This window comes from Artemia sp. Qi Xiang Cuo, chromosome 18 (genome assembly GCF_049724085.1).
Source record: "Artemia sp. Qi Xiang Cuo chromosome 18, ASM4972408v1, whole genome shotgun sequence".
Classification (NCBI taxonomy): Eukaryota; Metazoa; Arthropoda; class Branchiopoda; order Anostraca; family Artemiidae; genus Artemia; species Artemia sp. Qi Xiang Cuo.
In genome coordinates, this window is record NC_142811.1 from 22,907,077 (window position 1) to 22,928,945 (window position 21,869).

General features: G+C 36.0%; 1 protein-coding gene across 1 annotated transcript in view; it reads right to left on the reverse strand.

Annotated features, from left to right (window-relative positions):
- Positions 1–12,551: 12,551 nt before the first annotated feature.
- LOC148941335 (putative G protein-coupled receptor B0563.6) overlaps positions 12,552–21,869 on the reverse strand; it is a 230,050-nt gene continuing 220,732 nt past the window's right edge. The window contains exons 5-6 of the mRNA XM_089104099.1: positions 16,827–16,983; positions 12,552–12,701 (exon numbers count right to left, since the gene is read on the reverse strand). Coding sequence (XP_088960225.1) covers positions 12,552–12,701; positions 16,827–16,983 — 307 coding nt within the window. The remainder of the gene's footprint in view (positions 12,702–16,826; positions 16,984–21,869) is intronic.

Here is a 21,869-nt window from a genome sequence, read left to right on the forward strand (position 1 = left end):
TAGTTAATTTCTACTCGTTTGAGTTTTTCTAGTTTCTCTTTACTTTTTGTTGAAAGACTTTATTTTAAAATATCATTTATGTTCGTCTCCTAATAGACATGGTTTTTACATATTTTAATTACAGTCCTTTAATGGTAGTAGTTTTGATAAAAGTTGTCCTGGTAGGAACACTTAAGTGGTCCGAGCAGGACTTCTTCCACGGTCAGTTCCTGAAGTGCTAAAATTGCCCAAAATTGCGTGCTACCCAACGATTGTCGGTGCTATAGTCAAAGAATTGATTGTAATAGTACTAAAATGGCATTTTCGTGCTACAGGTGGTAACCCTGGGTACGAGCATTGTGGTATCCTCTGCCAAAACCTAGTATCTACCCAAAGAATTGATTTGGAGCTGAGGATAGATCTTCCCTAATCACAACATGGTAAACCAACAAAGAGAAAAATCTCAAAAAAACGAGACTGTGGCCAGTGTAGAGAAAAGAAAAGACAAATCCAAAACAACGCGGATATTTCGCCTGTATCCAAACAAGGCGTCTTCAGCACGAAAGAAACACAATAAGAACAGGATAAAAAAAACAATATAAAACTAAAAACCAATAAAACCACCACAAAAAAAAAAAATATGTACAATTGGCGCAAACTGATCCATGTAGGGAAAAGATGCTATTATTATAGAGTTACCTCAGTGAGGAGACTCGAGTAACTGAGGAAAAATAAAAAAAAAACTGTAAATTATTCTGAAATTCCTGGGAACAAATTCTAAAGGCTCTATACACTAGTGAAATTACAACCCCTCTTTTCACCGACATAGGGTGGCAAGAATGAAAATTTAAATACCTATCATTGTGCGTTGGTTTTCTGTAAATCAAGAAAAGTAAATGGCGACCCCTTTTAATTAATAAAATATCCAGAAAAGGTAATTTATTATTATCCTCAAACTCAACTGTAAATTTAATATTATTATCAAAACTATTTAAATGCTTAAAAAATAGGTCTAAGGAATCCAATCCATGTTTCCAAACGCACACCACATCATCCATGAACCTACCCCAGAAGCAAGGGGAGATTCTAAAACTGTGTATAGCGGAGGTTTCAATGGCATCTATGAAAAGATTTGCCAATAAAGGAGAAAGAAAAGCCCCCATAGGTAACCCAAAAATTTGTCTATAAAACTCTCCTCTAAAACCAAAATAAAAATAAAATTCATTTACTAGGGTAATTAGTCTCATAATGACTTCAATATCCAAACTGGCTAAAGTCACATCTTGTATTAAATCAAAGTGTTTTTCTAATTTACTTTTTAAAATGTCCTTGCACCTTTTTAAATCACAATTTGAATACATGGACACAACATCTAAACTGTAATTTCACTAGTGGATAGAGCCTTAAAAATTTGTTCCCAGGAATTTCTGGATTCAGAATTGTTATACTTGAGGGATATTTTGTTTTGTAATAATTAACCTAATAAGTTCATTGACAAAAAATTGAAAATAGACGTGATAAAAATGATAGTAGGGTTATTGGGGTTTCTCAGACTTTAGATTTAGATGTATCAAAAAGTTTCATTTCATTACCAAATGTACCTGGTTTGGGTGAAAAACTTTCACGGGTTTTACGTAAATTTGGTATTGATACCTGTTTCCAATCGTTGGGGCCAATGGGTAGTTTTTTTTAGTTCTGGGAAAGATTTAACCCCGGGAAATTTAGTCAGTGGGGGGTATAAAATTCCGTGTTCTTGTGGGAAGTTCTAAATTGGTAGGAATCACCAACAATTTGTTGAAAGGTTTATTAAACATCGAAATTAAACAGAAAAAACCATACAAACTTGCAAGCCTCCAAAACATTTTTTTTCAGCTTTAGCAGAGCATATTTGGCCTCATCTAGATCATTTTGTAAAATTCGATTAAGCCTTAGCTATTTCAAATGATATAGATTACACTCAGTAGGCAAGGGGCGCCATAGAAATTAAAAAACATATATTTGCTAACCTTTCGATAAATAGGGACACAGGTAGTTTAAATATTGACCCAATTTATGATAATCTTCTAAAGAGTGAATCAACAGTCAATAAGGGAGTTAAGATTTTAAATAATCACCAGGGGACTATTTTACCTGCTCGACCAAAACGATTTGCTTCAGTAATAGCTAACAAAAGGATTATTTCGCAACAGAATAATTAAAGTAATTTACAGGTTTTTATTTTTCCTCAGTTACTCTGGTGTCCTCACTGAAGTAACTCTACAATAATAGCATCTTTTCCCTACGTAGATCAGTTTGCACCAATTGTACATTTTTTTTTTTTTATCCTGTTCTTCTTGTGTTTCTTTCGTGTTGAAGACGCCTTGTTTGGATACAGGCGAAACATCCGCGTTGTTTTGCATTTGTCTTTTCTCTCCACTGGCCACAATCTCCAGGGCCGTATCCAGGATTTTTGTTCAGGAGGGGGGGGGTTTACTAATTTTTGACTTTTTTTTTGGGGGGGGGGGTTACTAATTTTTGACTCAGTTTTTGACTAATGTTACTCATTTTTACCTAGGTTTTACTAATTTTCGACTTATTTTCGTGTCGGTCAAAAATTTCGGGGGGGGGGGAGTTTAAACCAGGTAACCCCCCCCCCCTGGATACGGCCTTGACAGTCCCGTTTGTTTGTTTGTTTTTTTTAGATTTTTCTCTTTGTTGGTTTGTTCATGGTTGGCCAGTTCGGCTTAAGATCTTTCATACAACATGGTAAGCCCAATGCTGCAGTCAGAATGCACTTCCTGAGATATGACCTAGTTTGTATGGGGACAAAAGCTAAATTCACCGGTTTTTCACGCCAGAACTATGTATAAATATAATATAATTATGAAACACAGTTTCTATGTCCAGCAGAAAAAAAAATGGCAAAGGTGGGAAGGAAACGGACTTTGGAAAACCCTTTGACAAAATCCTGTATTTTCATCTGTTTTTCCTGTTGCAAAAATCACTAAAATATTATTTTCTCGAAAACTTGAAAACTGTAGATACCGCGCTTTGGCAAAGTATAGCCAGGTAGTAATTGTGGGGAGCAGTAATTTTTTAAATATATTCTACAGTTTTGGGTAGGCTGTATGCTGTTCGTAAATCTAAAATATTATTAATGGGCTTAGATTTTTTTATGTAAAGCGGATATCAAATAGCGACGAAGATCACACTGCCTTTCCATCGTGGTGTCTTAAGCTTAGAATGTTCTAGTGGTTGGTCTAATCCACATTTTACAAAATCTATGTTCTCCCTCGTCTATGGGTGGGGGGGGGGGTTGTGAACTCACATCATTGTTTAAAGGGGGACACCAAGTCTGAAAGGTTGAAAGCCCCTGCTACACATGAATAAATGAAGTTTCAAGTGAGTTAACTCAGTCAAGTGAAGCTTATGAATAATTGCCTGTAAATACCTTCAATTTTTAAAGACCGCCTATTTGTTTTTAAGCTTGTTTAAGGCTTTGTTTTAAGGTTTCACCACATGGCAGTATGATATCTGAAGTCGAAAGTTTGTAAAAACTAGCGTGTTGATAGCTCCAAACGGAATAGCAATCTCATAATTTTTGCTTTGGCAAAGAGTATAGGCAACTTACTATAATAAGAACTGGCGCTAGTATCGACAGAAAACACCAGTGTCATCTAGCGCCTGGTGTTTCTTAGCTTTTTTTTCAATGTAATAATAAAGTAAAATTAGTTTATCTGGACAAATTACTGTAATAATTACTGTCTGATCTCAGTTTCTGAGAAAAACTCAATAAAAAAAAAAAATGTGAAAACATGCTAAAACGCCAAATGTTGATGGCGCATGTGACTTTTTTGTTGAGACTAGCGTTAGTTTCTGCCCTTACGAGTTATCCATATTTTTTGGATTGGAGCTTAGAACCCCTGATCTATGGTTCTCAGACATGAATAAATCCAATTGTTAATTTGTGAAGTTGCTGAAGGCGTCTTAGGGAAGAAAGCTAGAACTGCAGCTAAGATTATTAGTGAAAAAGCTTTATGTTTAATAGAAAGGAGAAAGGACTTGTACAAGAGTTATCTGAGTGATAGATCATATGAAAACCAAAGGAATGTAAAGAAAGTGGAGAAAGCAGTAAAGTATGAGCTAAGGAGGTTTGAAGTGGAGGCCATGGATAAAATTGCCGAGGATGTGGATGATGCAGCTAGACGGCATAATAGTAAAATACTTCACTGGCATGTTAAAAAATTGAGAGGGAGTAGTCAATCCGGACTTGGCCCAGTTAAAACAGAAATGGGGCCACAATTAGGGAGAAGGAAAGAACTAAAGAGAGATGGGCCGAACATTTTAAGAATTTGCTAGACTGAGAGAGTTTCAGGGAAAGATATAGAGGAAAATAAAAAAGTTTGTGATACCTTGGATGTGAAGGAAGATTTGTTTTGTGAGGAAGAATTAGCGACAGCACTAAAAGGATTAGAAAATAATAAGGCTCCAAGTGCCGATAGGGTGGTAAATGAGTTTCTTAAATATGGTGGCTCTGAGGTTAGAAATAAGTTACTGAAGATTATGAATATGATTTTTGAAAAAAAGGGAAGTACTTAACGATTTTGGGAAAACCTTAATTAAGCAACTTAATAAGAAAGGTGATAAAAGGGAGTGTGGTAATTATCGAGGCATTAGTCTGGTCTCTGTAGATAGTAAATTACTTAGTAATATGATACTTTTTAGACTGAGAGATGCCGTTGACAAAGATTTAAGAGAAGAACAGTGTGGTTTTAGAAAAGGTAGAGGATGTGTCGAACAAATTTTCACTATTAGGCTAATAATTGAGAACTGCCTGAATTTTGAAACACCTTCGGTCCTCAGTTTTATAGATTATGAGCAAGCGTTCGATTCTGTTGATAGAAGGGCTTTAGTAAAGGTTTTATCCTTGTATGGTATACCAAACAAATACATTAAAGTGATTAGTGCTATGCACGAGAATAACACTGCTGCGGTTAAGGTAGGAAATGAGGTTAGCAGCTGGTTTTGTATTAAATCAGGAGTTAAGCAGGGTTGTGTTCTATCCCCATTTATTTGAATCATTTTGATTGAATTGATCATGGAGAGAACAGTAAATCGAGTGAAAGACTACGAAATCAAATGAAGAGGACAAAGTTTAATGGGCTTAGATTAGGCTGATGATTTAAGCATTCAATATGGAAGGGTGATTAAAATGAATGGGGTTGTAGAGGTTTTGCGAGTACAGGGTGGTAGAATAGGCTTGAAAAATAACGGCAAGAAGACTAAGTTACTATGCTAGGAATAAGTGAAGATGAAAAGGCGAAGTTGGGTAATGAAAAGATTGATCAGGTGGGACGCTTCACTTACCTTGGTAGTATTATTAGTAATGATGGTGGGAGCAGTGAAGATGTTAAAAGTAGAATAGCCAAGGCTCATGGTGTTTTTTCACACTTCAAAAATAGTTTGGAAGAATAGGAGATAAGTCTGTAAACCAGGATTAGAATATTAGAAGCTACAGTGATGACAGTGGCCAAATATGGCTCTGAAGCATGGCCGCTCCGAAAAGCGGATGAAGATTTGCTAGATGTTTTCCCGAGAAATTGCTTAAGGATTGTTCTGGGTAACCGGCTGACTGACCGTATGTCAAACAATAGGCTATACAAAAAATGTGGTTCCACACCACTCTCTAGGGCTACAATGAAAGAAAGGCTGAGGTGGTTAGGGCACGTTGTGCGAATGAAGGATGGCAGATTGCCGAAGATTGTCCTTTTCAGCCAAACGTCCAGGGCTAAACGGAGAGCAGGTCGTCCTCGTCTGGGGTGGAAGGGCGTCATAAAGAAAGATTTAGAGGAAATGGAAACTTCCTGGGAGGGTGTAACAAGGGAGGCTTTGAATAGATTGGGGTGGAGGAGAAGCGTGCGTAGCTGTGTTGGCCTCAGGCGGCTTGGTGCTGCGGTGAGTTGTTAGTAGTAGAAGTAGTAGTAATTGTTAATTTTCATCCAGTAGACGCCGCTTGAATGGGATGGCTCCACCCTTTTTAAACAATACAAGTTTTATGGTAATATTCATTTGCAATTTTAAACGTAATGAATTTTACATTTACGTAATCAGAGGAAACGCTGTAGCGTTGCCTATTGTAAAGGCCATACGGCTCCAATATTTTATTATTTTTTTTTTTTTCTCCCAGAGGCACTTCATTTGGAAGGGTCTTCGTATAAACTTCAAAGGGGTCCCATTCGATTGGAAATCGAGAGTTCTAGTGCCCTTTTTAATAGTCGAAAATGATCGGAGGGCAACTAGCCCCCCCCCCCACGCCCATCATTCCCTCAAACACATCCAATCAAAATTTTGATTAGCCATTTTGTTCAGCGTAGTTGATTTTCAGATTGAAAATATATTTTTGAGGAGGACACTCCCCCACAACCTTCAGGGCAAGGGTTTTAAGTTATGCCCTGGGGGTATACAAGGCTTTTATAGAAGGCGTTGTCGTAGAAACTTCAAAACAGGCTCATTCAATTGGAAATTCGAAGCGCTAGTGCCCTTTTTAATAGTCAAAAGTGATTGGAGGGCAACTAGCCCCCCCCCCGACCATCATTTCCCCAAACACATCCAATCAAAATTTTTGAGATAGCCATTTTGTTCAGCGTAGGCTAGTTGATTTCCAGATAGAACATATGTTTTTGAGGAGGACACTCCCCCACAACCCTCCGGGCAAGGGTTTTAAGTTATGCCCTGGGGGCTTATTGGGTTTTTATAGAAGGTGTTGTAGTAAATGCTTCAAAAAAGGCTTATTCGATTGGAAATTCAAAGGGATAGTGCCCTTTTTAATAGTCGAAAGGGATTGGAGGGCAACTAGCCCCCCCAGGCCCCTCATTCCCCCAAACATATCCAATAAAATTTTGAGATAGCCATTTTGTTCAGCGTAGTTGATTTCCAGATATAAAATATGTTTTTGAGGAGGACAATCCCCCAAAACCCTCAGGGCAAGGGTTTTAAGTTATGCCCTGGGGGTATACAAGGGTTTTATAGAAAGCGTTGTCTTAAAAACTTCAAAACAGGCTCATTCGATTGGAAATTCAAAGGGTTAGTGCCCTTTTTAACAGTCTAAAGTGATTGGAGGGCAACTAGCCCCCCCCCGCCCATCATTTCCTCAAACAAATCCAATCAAAATTTTGAGATAGCCATTTTGCTCAGCGTAGTTGATTTCCAGACAGAAAATATATTTTTGAAGAGGACACTCTACCACAACCCTCAGGGCAAGGGTTTTAAGTTATGCCTGTCCCCCCCCCCCCCGCCCATCATTCCCCTAAACACATCCAATCAAAATTTTGAGATAGCCATTTTGTTCAGCGTAGTTGATTTCCAGATAGAAAATATGTTTTTGAGGAGGAAACTCCCCCGCAACCCTTAGGGAAGGGTTTTAAGTTATGCCCTGGGGGCATACGAGGCTTTTATAGAAGGCGTTGTCATAGAAACTTCAAAAAAGGCTCATTCGATTGGAAATTCAAAGGGATAGTGCCCTTTTCAATAGTCAAAAGTGATTGGAGGGCAACTCGCCCCCCCCCCCCACGCCCATCATTCCCCCAAAGACATGCAAGCAAAATTTTGAGATTGCTATTTTGTTCAGCGTAGTTGATTTCCAGATAGAAAATATGTTTTTGATGAGGACAGTCCCCAACAGCCCTCAGCTCAAGGGTTTTAAGTTATGTCCTTGGGGCATATAAGGTTTTTATAGAAGCTGTTGTCGTAGGAACTTCAAAAAAGGGTTATTTGATTTGAAATTCAAAGAGCTAATGCCCTTTTTAATAGTCGAAAGTGATTGGAGGGCAACTGCCCCCCCCCCCACGCCCATCATTCCCCTAAAAACATCCAATCAAAATTTTGAGATAGCCATTTTGTTCCGCGTCGTTGATTTACAGTGAGGAAATATGTTTTTGAGGAGGAAAATCCCCCACAACCCTTAGGGAAGAGTTTTAAGTTATGCCCTGGGGGCATATAAGGTTTTTATAGAAGGCGTTGTCGTTTAAACTTCAAGAAAGGCTCGTTCGATTGGAAATTCAAAGGTCTAATGCCCATTTTAATAGTCGAAAGTGATTGGAGGGCAACTAGTGCCCCCCCCACGCCCATCATTCCCCCAAACACATCCAATCAAAATTTTGAGACAGCCATTTGGTTCAGCGTAGTTGATTTTCAGATAGAAAATATGTTTTTGAGGAGGACACTCCCCCACAACCCTCAGGGCAAGGGTTTTAAGTTATACCCTGGGGGCATATAAAGTTTTTATAGAAGGCGGTGTCGTAGAAACTTCAGAAACTCATTCGATTGGAAATTCAAAGCGCTAATGCCCTTTTTAATAGTCGAAATTGATTTGAGGGCAACTAACCCCCCTCTCACACCCACCTTTTCCCCAAATACATCCATTCAAAATTTTGAGACAGCCATTTTATTAAACATAGTTTTAAGTTCTGGAAATTAGGTCTTAGAGGATGAAAACTCCCCCACAGCACTCAGGCCAAGGGTTGTATTTTAAGGATTCTCCGAATCCTTCATATTATTTCTTATGGAAGGGATGCTCGTATAAACTTTAGTGAGGGCTCATTTGATTGGAAATTAAAAATTCTTTTTCACTTTTTAAGAGTCAAAAGAGATCGGAGGGCAACTAGCTCCCCCTCCTCCACGCCCTAAACGCATCAGATAAAAATTTTGAGATAAACATTTTGTTAAAAATAGTTCAAAGTTCTGATAACAAAAAACTCCGGTGTCGACACAGCCACCCAGGGCCCGTGGGTAGGCGTTGTAAGTTATGCCCTGGGGGCATATAAACAATCAAACAATCATTAAATAAACAATCAATGCAAACACACATACTCCACAAGTTACGCAAGCTGTCTATTGTTCATATATAAGGTTTTTATCAAAGAGGTAATCGTATAGACTTTGAAAAAAGCCTCATTCGATTCAAATTGAAAGTTCTAGATCCAGTTTTTAAAGTCAAGAATAATCGGACAGTAAGCAACCCCCCCCCCCCATGCTCTATAAACTTGAAACTTTTTGCAATCAAAACGAACAAAGATTAATTAAAAAAAAACTTTCCGAAAAATAAGTTTTCAAAGAAAAGTAAAGGCCGTTTTAAACTTAAGCTCAGGAGATACAAATACCTGTTAAAATTCAAACTCAAAACGACCAGAAATTACTATTGAAGAATAAATGAAACCCAAAACGAACAGAAATTAAATAAACAATCATAGCAAAAAACATACAACAAGTAATAATATAAATGAATAAATAGATCTTAAAGCGAATAAATGCTTAGGTTGAATATGAAAATCAAGCTTAAAACGAAAAAAAAATATCTTGCTATTAAAGTATAAATGAAACTTAAAATGAACAGAAATTAAATAAACAATCAGTACGAACAAACATACAATATATATTAATGTAAATGAATAGATAAATCTTAAAACGAGTGAAACTTAAGTTGAATATGCAAATCAAGTTTGAATCGAATGAAAATAACTACAAACAAGAGTTTGGGTATCGCCTCACTGCAGAAGCCTAAAACTAGTGCATCATTGGATCTTTACTGAAAACAGATTATGTTACGAATATTTTATTTTGTCCTTAAAATTGAAAATAAATATTAAAATTACAGTTAAATTTTGAACTGATTAGCTTTCAGCAATTTATATTCTTATACATCAAATATTCATTTTAATTTATTAGTTCTTTACAAAATTATTCAAAACAAATATAGTTTCACTACAAATACAATTTGGATACTGCCCCCTTCTTTAACTGTAAAAACCTAAAGCGTTCTACGCCATTGGCGCTTCACTGAAAACGAATAACTTGTATATTACAAATTTATTCTTTTCCAGTTTTTACAGCATTGAAAATGAAAATAAAAATTAAAGTGAAAAAAATCTTGAACTGATGGATCTTTCAACAATTAATATCATTATATATCTAATATTCAGTGTTATTTTTTTATACTTTCCATGACTGTTCGAGACTCATATAGTTTTCAGTAAGGCACCAATGACGCAGTAGGTTTTAGGCTTCTGCAGTGAGGTGATACCCAACCTCTTGTTTGTAGTAATTTTTATTCGATTCAAACTTGATTTGCATATTCAATTTAATTATCACTCGTTTTAATATTTATTTATTCATTTAAATTAATATATATTGTATGTTTGTTCGCATTGATTGTTTATTTAATTTCTGTTCGTTTTGGGTTTCATTTATTCTTTAATAGTAATTTCTGGTCGTCTTGAGTTTGAATTTTAACAGGTATTTGTATCTCCAGCTTAAGTTTAAAATGGCCTATACTTTTCTTTGAAAAACCTATTTTTCGGAAAGTTTTTTTTAATTAATCACTATAAAAAGGACTATTTAATGTATTGTTATCGGAAATCCTGTTTTTTGGCTTTTAGTTACAAGAGAAACAAGATATTAATGATTTATCTACCGTCCATTGCTTTAAACAGCTTGATTAGCTGCATGCATCCTACCTACTAAGCACAGCAAAGAGCTTGATGGATGGGCTATTCCATGTTGAACAAACCAAATCTGAAAGTCATTGATGCTCAAGCATCTCATATTCTCTTCAAATGTTAAATGGGCATGAGTCTTATGTGATGTTCATTATGGTTTTCTCTATTTCGTTGTTGTTCTTTGCATTTTTAGTGTAACCATTTATATTGTCGACTCCAAAGTCCGAATTTGGCCTTTTGTGGGCTTGTGATAGCGATTTTTTTTAGATAAATATCTTATCTTATGTCTTGAGTCCAGTTCAGACTTTTTTTCGTCAGGAAAGTCTGCATCAAATCAGTGGTCCTAGAGTACCAGGAGGAGGTTCATCAAATCATCAAAATAAAAATTTAAAGTCTTCTGCCAATTCTTCTGTAGTTCTAAGTCAATGTCTTCTGTCATTTTTTTTTCGTAAAGTCAGTATAAAGAAGCTGAGAATTTAGGGCTATTTCAATAAAAAGAATGCATTGAATTGCATATAGTATAAACGTTTATTTTGACGTTTTATTGTTTATTCATTCCTTTATCCATTTCATAGGTACATTATCTAGCACCATGATTCCCAACGTGGGACGCAGGCCACACCGGTGGAGCATGGCAATATTTTGGTGAGTCACGGGCAGTATGTGCACCCTTCGGCTGACCATACTTTATACCCTTAATTTTGAAAAAAAACATTCCTCACTTGAGAGCAAAAAAGATAGATGGTAGTAATCCATAGACGTTATACATTGTATAAAAGGTATTGTATTTCGACAATATTTTTTAATAGTATAAAATATGCGTAGAGGATGACCCAAAAAACGATCCCAAGTTAATGGCATTTTAAGCTTCTTTCAGGTGAATATACGTTAACTTTTGAATAAAAAAATATAATTATCACAAGGGGGAAAATTCATGTGATTGACGTCACATTCAAATGCATTTAATCTCAGTGAATGACGTCACATCCAAATGCATTTAAAGAGAAAACAAGAGGGATGGTAGTAATCCAATGACGTTATACATTGTATAAAAGGTATTGTATTTAGACAATATTTTTGATTGGTATAAAATATGCCTAGAGGACGACCCAAAAAAAGATCTCAAGTTAATGGCATTTTAAGCTTCCTTCAGGTGAATATATGTAAACTTTTCAATAAAAAATTTTAATATCACAAGGGGGAAAATTCATGTGAATGACGTCATATTCAATTGCATTTAAAGAAAAAAAAGATACATTATAGTAATTCAATGACGTTATACATTGTATAAAAGGTATTGTATTTCGACAATATTTTTTAATAGTATAAAATATGCCTAGAGGACGACCCAAAAAAAGACACCAAGTTAATGGCATTTTAACCTTCCTTCAGGTGAATACACATAAAATTTTGAATAACAAAATTTAAATATCACGAGGGGGAAAATTCATGTGATTGACGTCACATTCAAATGCATTTAAGGAGTAAAACAGATACATGATAGTATTGCAATGACGGTATATATTGCATAAAAGGTTTTGTATTCAGACAGTATTTTTCATTAGTATAAAATATGCCTAGAGGACGACCCAAAAAAAGATCCCAAGTTAATGGCATTTTAAGCTTCCTTCAGGGGAATATACGTTAACTTTTGAATAACAAAATTTAAATATCACAAGGGGGAAAATTCATGTGATTGACGTCACATTCAAATGCATTTGAGGAGAAAAAAAGATAGATGGTAGTAATACAATGACGTTATTCATTGTATAAAAGGTATTGTATTTAGACAATATTTTTGATTGGTATAAAATATGCCTAGAGGACGACCCAAAAAACGATCCCAAGTTAATGGCATTTTAAGCTCCCTTCAGGTGAATATACGTAAACTTTTGAATAACAAAATTTAAATGTAATGAGGGGGACATCCGCATTTTAGAAATTTCTAGGTAGGGCGTGGCCGAAAATCGGTTTGGAACCACTGATCTAGAAGTATGACTGTATATTCAGTACGGTTTAACCATCAAACTAGCCTTTAAGGTAAAAGAGTAAGTTTCTATATTAAATCAAATCAATAACAATTATCAACAAATGATCTTTTCACAGATATGTTTGATTCTTCCTTTCTCGCTTTCTGTAGTAAAACGTCCTTAGAAATGTTGTGCGAAAATCTCTTGAAAGAATTGAATATATGTAAAAGCTGACTGAGTAATTGCTTAACTCTAACACGTTAGCAATAGCGCGGAACACCTGGAAAATACAGAAATACATTAGTTTAGTTTTAGTCACCTTTTTTTTTAGAAAAGCACTTAAATTTGGGATATTTCACATTATACGTATAGAATTGCATCTGGAGTCTACACAAGGTAACCGGTTTTACATTGGAAAGAACAACAAACAAATATATTATTAGGGCTATATTTGCGCCCAACAGAGGGATGGTGCATTGTCAGGGTAATTACTATGATTTTGAAAAGAAGCATGAAAACCCTGTGGTTTTCGTTATATCGTTTTTGAACTATTTAAAAAAAAATGGCTATCTCAAAGTTCTTATCAAATGGGTTTGAGAAAAGCAGGGCGTAGAGGGGGAGACTAAGTGCCCATAAAAAGTGAACTAGAACTTTCTATTTCCAATCAAATGAGCCCTTGTTGAAGTTTATACGAGCATCCCTTCCATTGGAACCTTATATACCCCCAGGGTATAACTTACAACGGCTGTCCCCGGGCCCTGGGGGATTGTGTTAACATCAGTTTTGTTACCTTTTAACTATTTTTAACAAAATGGCTATCTCGAAAATTTTATTTGATGCAATAGCTTCCTAAAATTTTCTATCAGATATATTTGTGGAAAAAGGGCTTGGGGGGCTAGTTGCCCTCCGATCACCTTCGACTCTTAAAAAGGGCATTAGAATTTTGATTTCCAACCCAATGAACCCCCTTTGAAGTTTATACGACGACCCCTTCTATATGAAGCGCCTCTGGGAAAAAATAAATGGAGTGTGGAGGGAGGCTAGTTGCCCTCCGATCACTTTCAACTCATAAAAAGTGAATTAAAACTTTCAATTTCCAATCAAATGAGCCCTATATGAAGTTTATACAAGCATCCCTTCCATAACAGCCATATATACCCTGAGGCCATAACTTACACCACCTACCCCCGGGCCCGGGGGGGGGGGCGGTGTCAACACCGGAGTTTTTGATACCTGAACTTTGAACTATTTCTAACAAAGTTTCTTTCTCAAAATTTTCATCTGATGCATTTAGGGCGTGGCGGGGGGGGGGGGCTAGTTGCCCTCCGATCTATGTTGACTCTTAAAACATGAATTAGGACTTTCTATTTCCAATCAAATGAACCCTCTCCGAAGTCACTAGGAAAATCCCTTCCATTATAACTATATTAGCACTCAGAACATAGTATGAAACACATGTCTTCAGAACTTGGGGGGTTGCGCAACCAAGGGTGTTTTTCTTATGTTAACTTTAACTATTTATAATGAAATGGCTATATAAAGAATTTTATCGGATAGGGTTGGGGAAAAAAGAGTGCGTGGGGGAGGGGGCTAGTTGACATCGGATATCTTTTGATTCTTAAAAAGTGAACTAGAACTTTCAAACCATACATGCCTTTAGGGCATAACTTAGAACGCATTCCCCCGGTATCTGGGGGATTGTATTGACACCGGAGTTTTTCTTATCCGACCTCTGAACAATTTTTTTAACAAAATGTCTATCTCAAAATTTTCATCAGATAGCTTTGGAAAAAGAAGGTGTGGGGGGCTAGTTGCCCTCGGATCTCTTTTGACTATTAAAAAGTGAACTCGAACTTTTGATTTCTAATCAAATGAGTCCTCTCTGAAGTTTATACGAGCATCCCTTTCATAAGAACCACATATGGTCCAGGGCATAATTTATAACGTCTGTCCCCGGGCCCTGGGGGCTGTGTCGACACCTGAGTTTTTGTTATCTGTATTTTGAAGAATTTTTAACTTAATGGCGATCTCAAATTTTGTATCGGATGCATTCTGGAAAAAGGAGCGTGGGGGGTGGCTAGTTGCCCTCCAATCTCTTTTGACTCTTAAAAACTGAACTAGAAGTTTCAATTTCCAATCAAATGAGTCCTCTCTGAAGTTTTTACGAGCATCCCTTCCATAAGAACCATATATTCCCCAAGGGAATAATTTACAACGCCTGCCCTAGGGCCCTGGGGGGCTGTATTGACCCCGGAGTTTTCGTTATATGGTCTTTGAACTATTTTTAAATAAATTGCTATCCCAATGTTCTTATCAGATGGTTTTGATAAAAAAAGGCCGGGGTGGGTGGGAGGGCTAGGTGCCCTCCAATCTCTTTTGACTCTTAAGACAGTGAACTAGAACTTTCAATTTCCAATCAAATGAGGCCTCTTTGAAGTTTGTACGAGGGTCCATTCCATAAGAACCATATATACCCCCAGGGCATAACTTACAACGCTTAACCCCGGGCGCTGAGGGTTGTGTCGACACCAGAGTTTTTGTTTTGTGATCTTTGAACTATTTTTAACAAAATAGCTATCTCAAAATTTTTATCGGATGCATTTTGGAAAAAAGAGCAGGGGGGGGGGGCTGGTCACCCTTCGATATCTTTTGACGTTAAAAAGTGAACTAGAACTTTCAATTTCCGATCAAATGAGCCCTCTGAAGTTTATAAGAGTATTCCCTTCTTACAAACCATATATGCCCCCAGGGTATAACTTATAACCCGTGTCCTGAAGACTGTGGGGGAAGTGTCCTGCTTAAAGATATAATTTCCGGAACTTTTAACTACGTTGAACAGAATGGCTATCTCAAAATTTTGATTTTACATGTTTGGGGAAATGGTGGCCGTGGAAGGGGTGTTAGTTGCCTTCCAATCACTTTTGACTATTAAAAAAGGCACTAGCCATTTAAATTTCCAATCGAATGAGCCCTTTTTGAAGTTTCTACGACAACGCTTTCTATAAAAAAAAACTTATATGCCCCCAAGGCATAACTTACAACCTTTGCCCTAAGGGCAGGGGGGGGGGAGGTTGTCATCCTAAAAGACCTAATTCCCTGAATTTTCATCTACGTTGAACAAAATATCCATCTGAAAATTTTGATTGGATGTGTTTGGGGAAAAGGTGGGCTTGAGAGGGAGGTTAGTTGTCTTCCAATCAATTTCGATTATTAAAAAGGGCACTAGCCCTTTGAATTTTCAATCGAATGAGTCCTTTTTTGAAGTTTCTACGACACAGCTTTCTATAAAAAAAACTTATATGCCCCAAGGCATAACTAACAACCCTTGCCCTGAGGACTGTGGGGGAGTTTCCTCCTCAAAAACATAATTTCTATCTGGAAATCAACTACGCTGAACAAAATGGCTATCTCAAAATTTTTATTGGATGTTTTTGGGGAACTGGTGGGCGTGGAAGGGGTGTTAGTTGCCACCCAATAACTTTTGACCCTTAAAAAGGGCACTAGAACTCTCGATTTCCAATTGAAAGAGCCCCCTTTGCAGTTGCTACGACGACCCCTTCCATATGAAGTGCCTCTGGAAAAACATTAATAAAACATTGGAGCCGTATGGCCTTCACTATAGGCAACGCTATAGCGTTGCCTCTGAAACAGCATTATGGATGTAAGCGATCCATGGTTTCCAAATCATTGTTTATCAAACTTGTTGGTCAAATTCAACAGGAAGTTTCAAGGTATATTGTAATGCAGAAAATTTGTTTACAATTTTAGAAGAACAAACAAAAACACGTTTAATTTGTCATACAAGTTGTTGTATATATCGCACCTAAAACAAGACCTGGGAAGGTACGTTCTTATGAATCGTCTACCGCGTTGCCCTCATAGGGGCACAAGAAATATTTTGTTATGTAAAACTGAATCTTTGAGAACTCTATCAAACAGTGAAAAGCCGCATAAATAGTGTAAATTACACGAGTAAATATGAATCTAATAGAAAACAGTAAAATAATTTTGAATTGACGGTGAAATTATTGCTGTGTGTTCGACAAAAAAAAAAAAATCAAGTTCTCGCAAAAATTGTTATTGATAAACAATTTTGTTCTTGGGATTGTTGACCAATATTGTTAGTCAACAATGTATTCACCAGAAAAGACGTATAGCGTGACCGTATTGGGTGCTTAGTGCGGAAGGTTATGTCTTTGAGGTGAGGTAATGCAACATTTTTCGTCAACACCAATTTCTTTTTCCTTCTGTGAAGCACATATACCGTTAAAATTGCAACTGGCGAAAAAATTCACTATATGAAGCTCTCTCAATTGATAAATATTTATTAAGGAAGCTTCAGATATCACCAATCGTTTTTAACGTGGAGATTTACAATAAGGTGGAAAACTTGACACCAACTTACTTGGAAGCCGTAAGATTTTAGTATTCTCTCATGAATCATGAGGCTAAGAATCAGTTGCGGTGCTGTGCAGACCAAAAACAGGACAGAGGTTGATCCGAGAAGCAGCATTAATCTTTGCTCTTGTGAGAGTCTTGTGGTCTCCTCTTGACTTATTGTGCTGAAATTATTACACCTTTAAAAATCATGTAATAAAGTCATCTGAAATTGAATAAAATCCTCTATAAGAAGAAACAGAGTTGAGTGAGATGTAGACTCTGACACATGCAGGAAACTGTGTTTGACGTTTAGAAGCTCAGTTTCAGGGTCTTGAACGTCGTTCACCAGTTTCATTAGCGTAAAAAAAAAAGTTTTTTAGGTAGGCATTTTACAATCCCTATCGGATGTGCTGATCACCGTTTCATGGCCCTTCAGCCAGGAAGTACAGGGGGGGGGGGAGGTTGGTGACGAGCCATCATGTACTTTCGCATACCCTTCCTGTTTACCTTCTCCAGATTTCTCCAGGTACCCATTTAGGGTAGGGTCGACTCTGGCTGAGCTGACAGAGTCACGCCACTGACTCCTGTTCAAACAAAATAAACAGTGATATTTTTACCAACATTTGCGATGTTTACCAAATATAGCGATATAATAACCAACATTTGTGACGTTTACCAAATAAACAGCAATATCTTTACCAACATTTGCGGTGTTTACCAAATAAACAGCGATATCTTTACCAACATTTGCGATGTTTACCAAACACAGCGATATAATAAACAACATTTGCGATGCTTACCAAATAACCAGCGATATCTTTACCAACATTTGCAGTGTTTACCAAATATAGCGATATAATAACCAACATATGCGATGTTAACCAAATAACCAGCGATATCTCTACCAACATTTGCGATATTTACCAAATATAGCGACATAATAACCAACATTTGCGATGTTTACCAAATACTAAATATTTTTTTTTTTTTTTTTTTTAACAAAAGTAAAGAGCGAAAATATGTCTAAGCCAGAATAAAAAAAATAATAGACATTTTAATTATTAATCAGCAAAATTCACCATCAATGAAATTTACAATAAATAAGAGAGTCAAACTCAAAATGGACAAAAATTAACATGAGTTGGCCTGACAACCCCCTTGCCTTCTCAAGACCAGAACATAATTTGCACTTCACTGAAAAAAAAGACTGTGGATTGTCAGTTTAACATACATATACTGATATACGTTTATGTTCCTTAAAGTTTTAATAATGCTTTATTTATTAAAATTCATAAGGTGAAAACATTTTAAATGTATTTTGATTATTTAAATCATGCAAAATAACTGAGTTTAACTCCAAACGAGAAAAAAGTTAACATGAGTAGGGCCGACATCCCCCATGCTATCTCAAGACCAGAACATAATTTGCACTTTACTGAAAAAAATTACTGTTGATTGTCAGTTTAATATACATATACTGAAATTTATTCCTGAAAATACTAATATTTTTTTTTTCAGTAAAGTAAAAATCAAACAGTTCGTGGTAACGAACTGCAAGGAGCAACCCGGCTCAATAGTAACCGAAACTCTTGAAAACAGGATTTTGATACCAACAGGTACATCAGAAGAATCAGATTTTTATTCTGATTTCAAATATATAAGTTACATTAAGTTTAGTCTTACCCATAAAAAGCTACGCGCCTGAGACAATTTGCCTTATTTTCGAAAAAAGGGCGAAACAGCCCCCAAAAGTCATAGAACTTCAATGAAAATCACACCATCAGATTCAACGTATTAGAGAACCCTACTATAGAGGTTCCAAGCTCCTATCTGCAAAAATGTGGAATTTAGTATTGATTGCCAGAAGAAAGATCACGGATGAGTGTTTTGTTTGTTTGTTTTTTTTTTGTTTTTTTTTCCCAAGGGTGATCGTATCGGTCCAGTTGTCCTAGAATATCGTGAGAGGGCTCAATCGAACGGAAGTTAAAAGTTCTAGTGCCCTTTATAAGTGAGTAAAAAATTGGAGGGCAATCTGGCCCCCTCCCACGCTCATTTTCCCCCAAAGTCACCACATCGAAATTTTGAGATAACCATTTTATTTAGCATAGTCAAAAATCTAAAGAATATTTCTTTGAGGATGACTTAATGTCCCACTGTTACCGGGGGAAGGGCTGCAAGTTATAAACTTTGCCCATTGTTTACATATAGTATTGGTTATTGGGAAGTATACAGGCGTTTTCAGGAGGATTTTTTTGCTAGTGGGGGGTCGGGGTCAGAGTAGGGGTTAAAGGGGATGATCTTTCCATGAAGAATGTTACCTTGGGTGAAGGGGCTGTTCTATGAAGAGGGCACCGGATTTTCTAGCAATATTTAAAAAACGATCAGAAACTAAATAAAAAACAAGTTATTTTCAACTGAAAGTAAGGAGCAACATTAAAACTTAAAACGAGCAGAAATATTACGTATATGAGGGGGTTTTCCCCCTAGTCAATACCTTGCTCTTTACGCTAATGTTTTTTTAGTACTTTCAAAAGACCTATCTATTCTAATTAACCAGCCTTTGTGATTCAGGGGTTTGTGATTCGAACAAAATTCAAACTTTAGCGTAAAATGCGAGGCATTGACTAGGGAACGAACACCATAATATACGTAATAAAAACATACGAATATAGAAGCTCGTTACGTAACTTAATTCGTAAGTTACGTCAGAACGAAATTTTGAGAAAGCCATTTAGCCAAAAAAAGGAAAATTAATATCCAAATTTTGTTTTAATTATTCATGTACGGTGAGCCAAAATCAAAGCTGCATTAATTAAAAACCATTCAGAAATTAAATAAAAAAAAACAAGGTTTTTTAACAGAAAGTAAGGAGTGACATTAAAACTTAAAACTAACAGAAATTATTCCGTATATGAAAGGGGCTGTCCCCTCCTCAACGCTTCGGTCTTTACACTAAAGTTTGACTCTGTCTTACAACTTTATTTTTTAAAACAACAAAAAACTTTAGCGTAAAGTAAAGAGCAAGGCGTTGAGGAGGGGACACCCCCTTTCATAAACGGAATAATTTCTGTTCGTTTTAAGTTTTAATACCGCTCCTTACTTTCAGTTAAAAAAACTTGTTTTTTTTTTAAGTTAATATGTTCTGGTCTTGAGATGGCATGGAATTTGTCAGACCTACTCATCTTAATTTTTGCTCGTTTTGAGTGTGACTCGGTTATTTATTGTAAATTTCATTGATGGTAATTTGTGCTAGTTTTATGCTTGGAAGACGACTTTCTCTTTATGAGCCTTCAGGTAAACAAAGAAAGAGGTAGGGGGGATAGGAATTAATTAGGTAATTCCTTGTTAGCTAGTACACACTCAAGAATTTAAGTTAGGTTAATCATAGTGAAATATACCAAAATATGATGAAAATATAATAGTTTAGTAGCAAAATTATGGAAACTACAACAAAGAATTGCGGAAGGAAGGCCACCCAGATCGCATTATATTAAATGCGTAACCTAAACTAGCCTAACCTAACCAAAATACCAAATAAATATTTAATTGAAATATAGCTGCAGTGTAGTTTCCTATCGAGCAGAAGCTAATTGTCTGGTATTAAGACCGTGAAAACCGGTTATAGTCTAATGTTCTCGATACAAATTCTTGAGTGTGTACTAGCTAACAAGGAAGTGCCGTCAATTAGTATATTTCTCTATGTGTAATAAAATATTAATTTCCATGGTTAGGCCTACTGACTAAATTAAATGTAAATTTCATACTCTTGATGTGTTTTTTAAGTTTTTTTGTCCTCTTCCCCAAGTCCTTGATACTGCCCTGTGGATTATACATTAAATTCCCCTCCCCCCTCTCGTCTCTTCCTTAGAATTAGTTCTGTATTTATCTGAATGCTTAAAGAGAATTGGAATTCTTGGTATTAAAATGCACCCTTTAAGGTATGCCCTATCCTCTCTAGTTAGCCAAAATATTATTTTAAAGGCCTAAAAAAATTTCACTGTCTTAGGTAATTTTCGTGTTGTTTTATAATTCCAAGCATTTGCATATAAGGTCTTTAATCCTCTACAATGGGGTTTTCCACGGAGTACTTTCCAGGGGAGGGGTAAACACTGGGTTTCAGCTATTTGATCAATAATACCCCCTCTTCATCCACCTAAAATTCTGCATTATTAATAATATTATAAGCAAATATTAATATTAATATATAATAATATTAATAAGTTATTAATGATATTAATAATATTAATTTTAATATTAACAATAATAATGTATTACATATAATATTAATATATAAATAATAATTAATATATAATATAATATTAATTAATATAATAATATGAATAAGATATTAAATATTATGAGCAACTATTAATAAAAAATTTTCGAAGAAAAATGCTATTCATGGCAAATTTTAAAGTACATAGAAACTTGTCCAAAAATTCAGTTTCATTCGAACATTTTATCTCTTAACCAGAGAAAAATGAAAAATTAAGGTGAGAATGATCAATTTAGAAATATTGATCTTACATATTAACAGCAATTAACCAGTGGTTTAAGGGACCGGTACCCAACATTATATCTAGGTTAAGCCTGGGAATGATTTGTAAGAAAATCAGAAATTAAATTTAAAAAACTAGTTTTATTAACTGAAAGTAATAAATAGCTTTTAAACCTGTTTGAACAGAAATTATTCTTTATATGAAGGGGGCAGTGTCGTCATTAGCTTCTTGCTCTTCACTTCAAGGCTTGACTTTTTGTCCTAATTTTTTAAGGACATTTACTGAAACACAAGGGCGATGGAAGTAGAGTAGTAGGTACCATTTTGCTTGAAGCTATAGCAATCTCCATGTTATTTGCTTGAAGCTATAGGAATCTCTATGTTATTTGCGTACGCCTCTACACCTTTTCAAAGAGAGTGACTATTCCCCATGCATATAAGTAATACTTCTACAAGACATTACGCCTTTTCAAAGAGAATATTGTAGCTATGGAATCCGGTTAATAACCTGTAGCTTAAAGGTATCTGAGATCTTGTCCCAGTCTTGCATACACTATTAGAGACATCAAA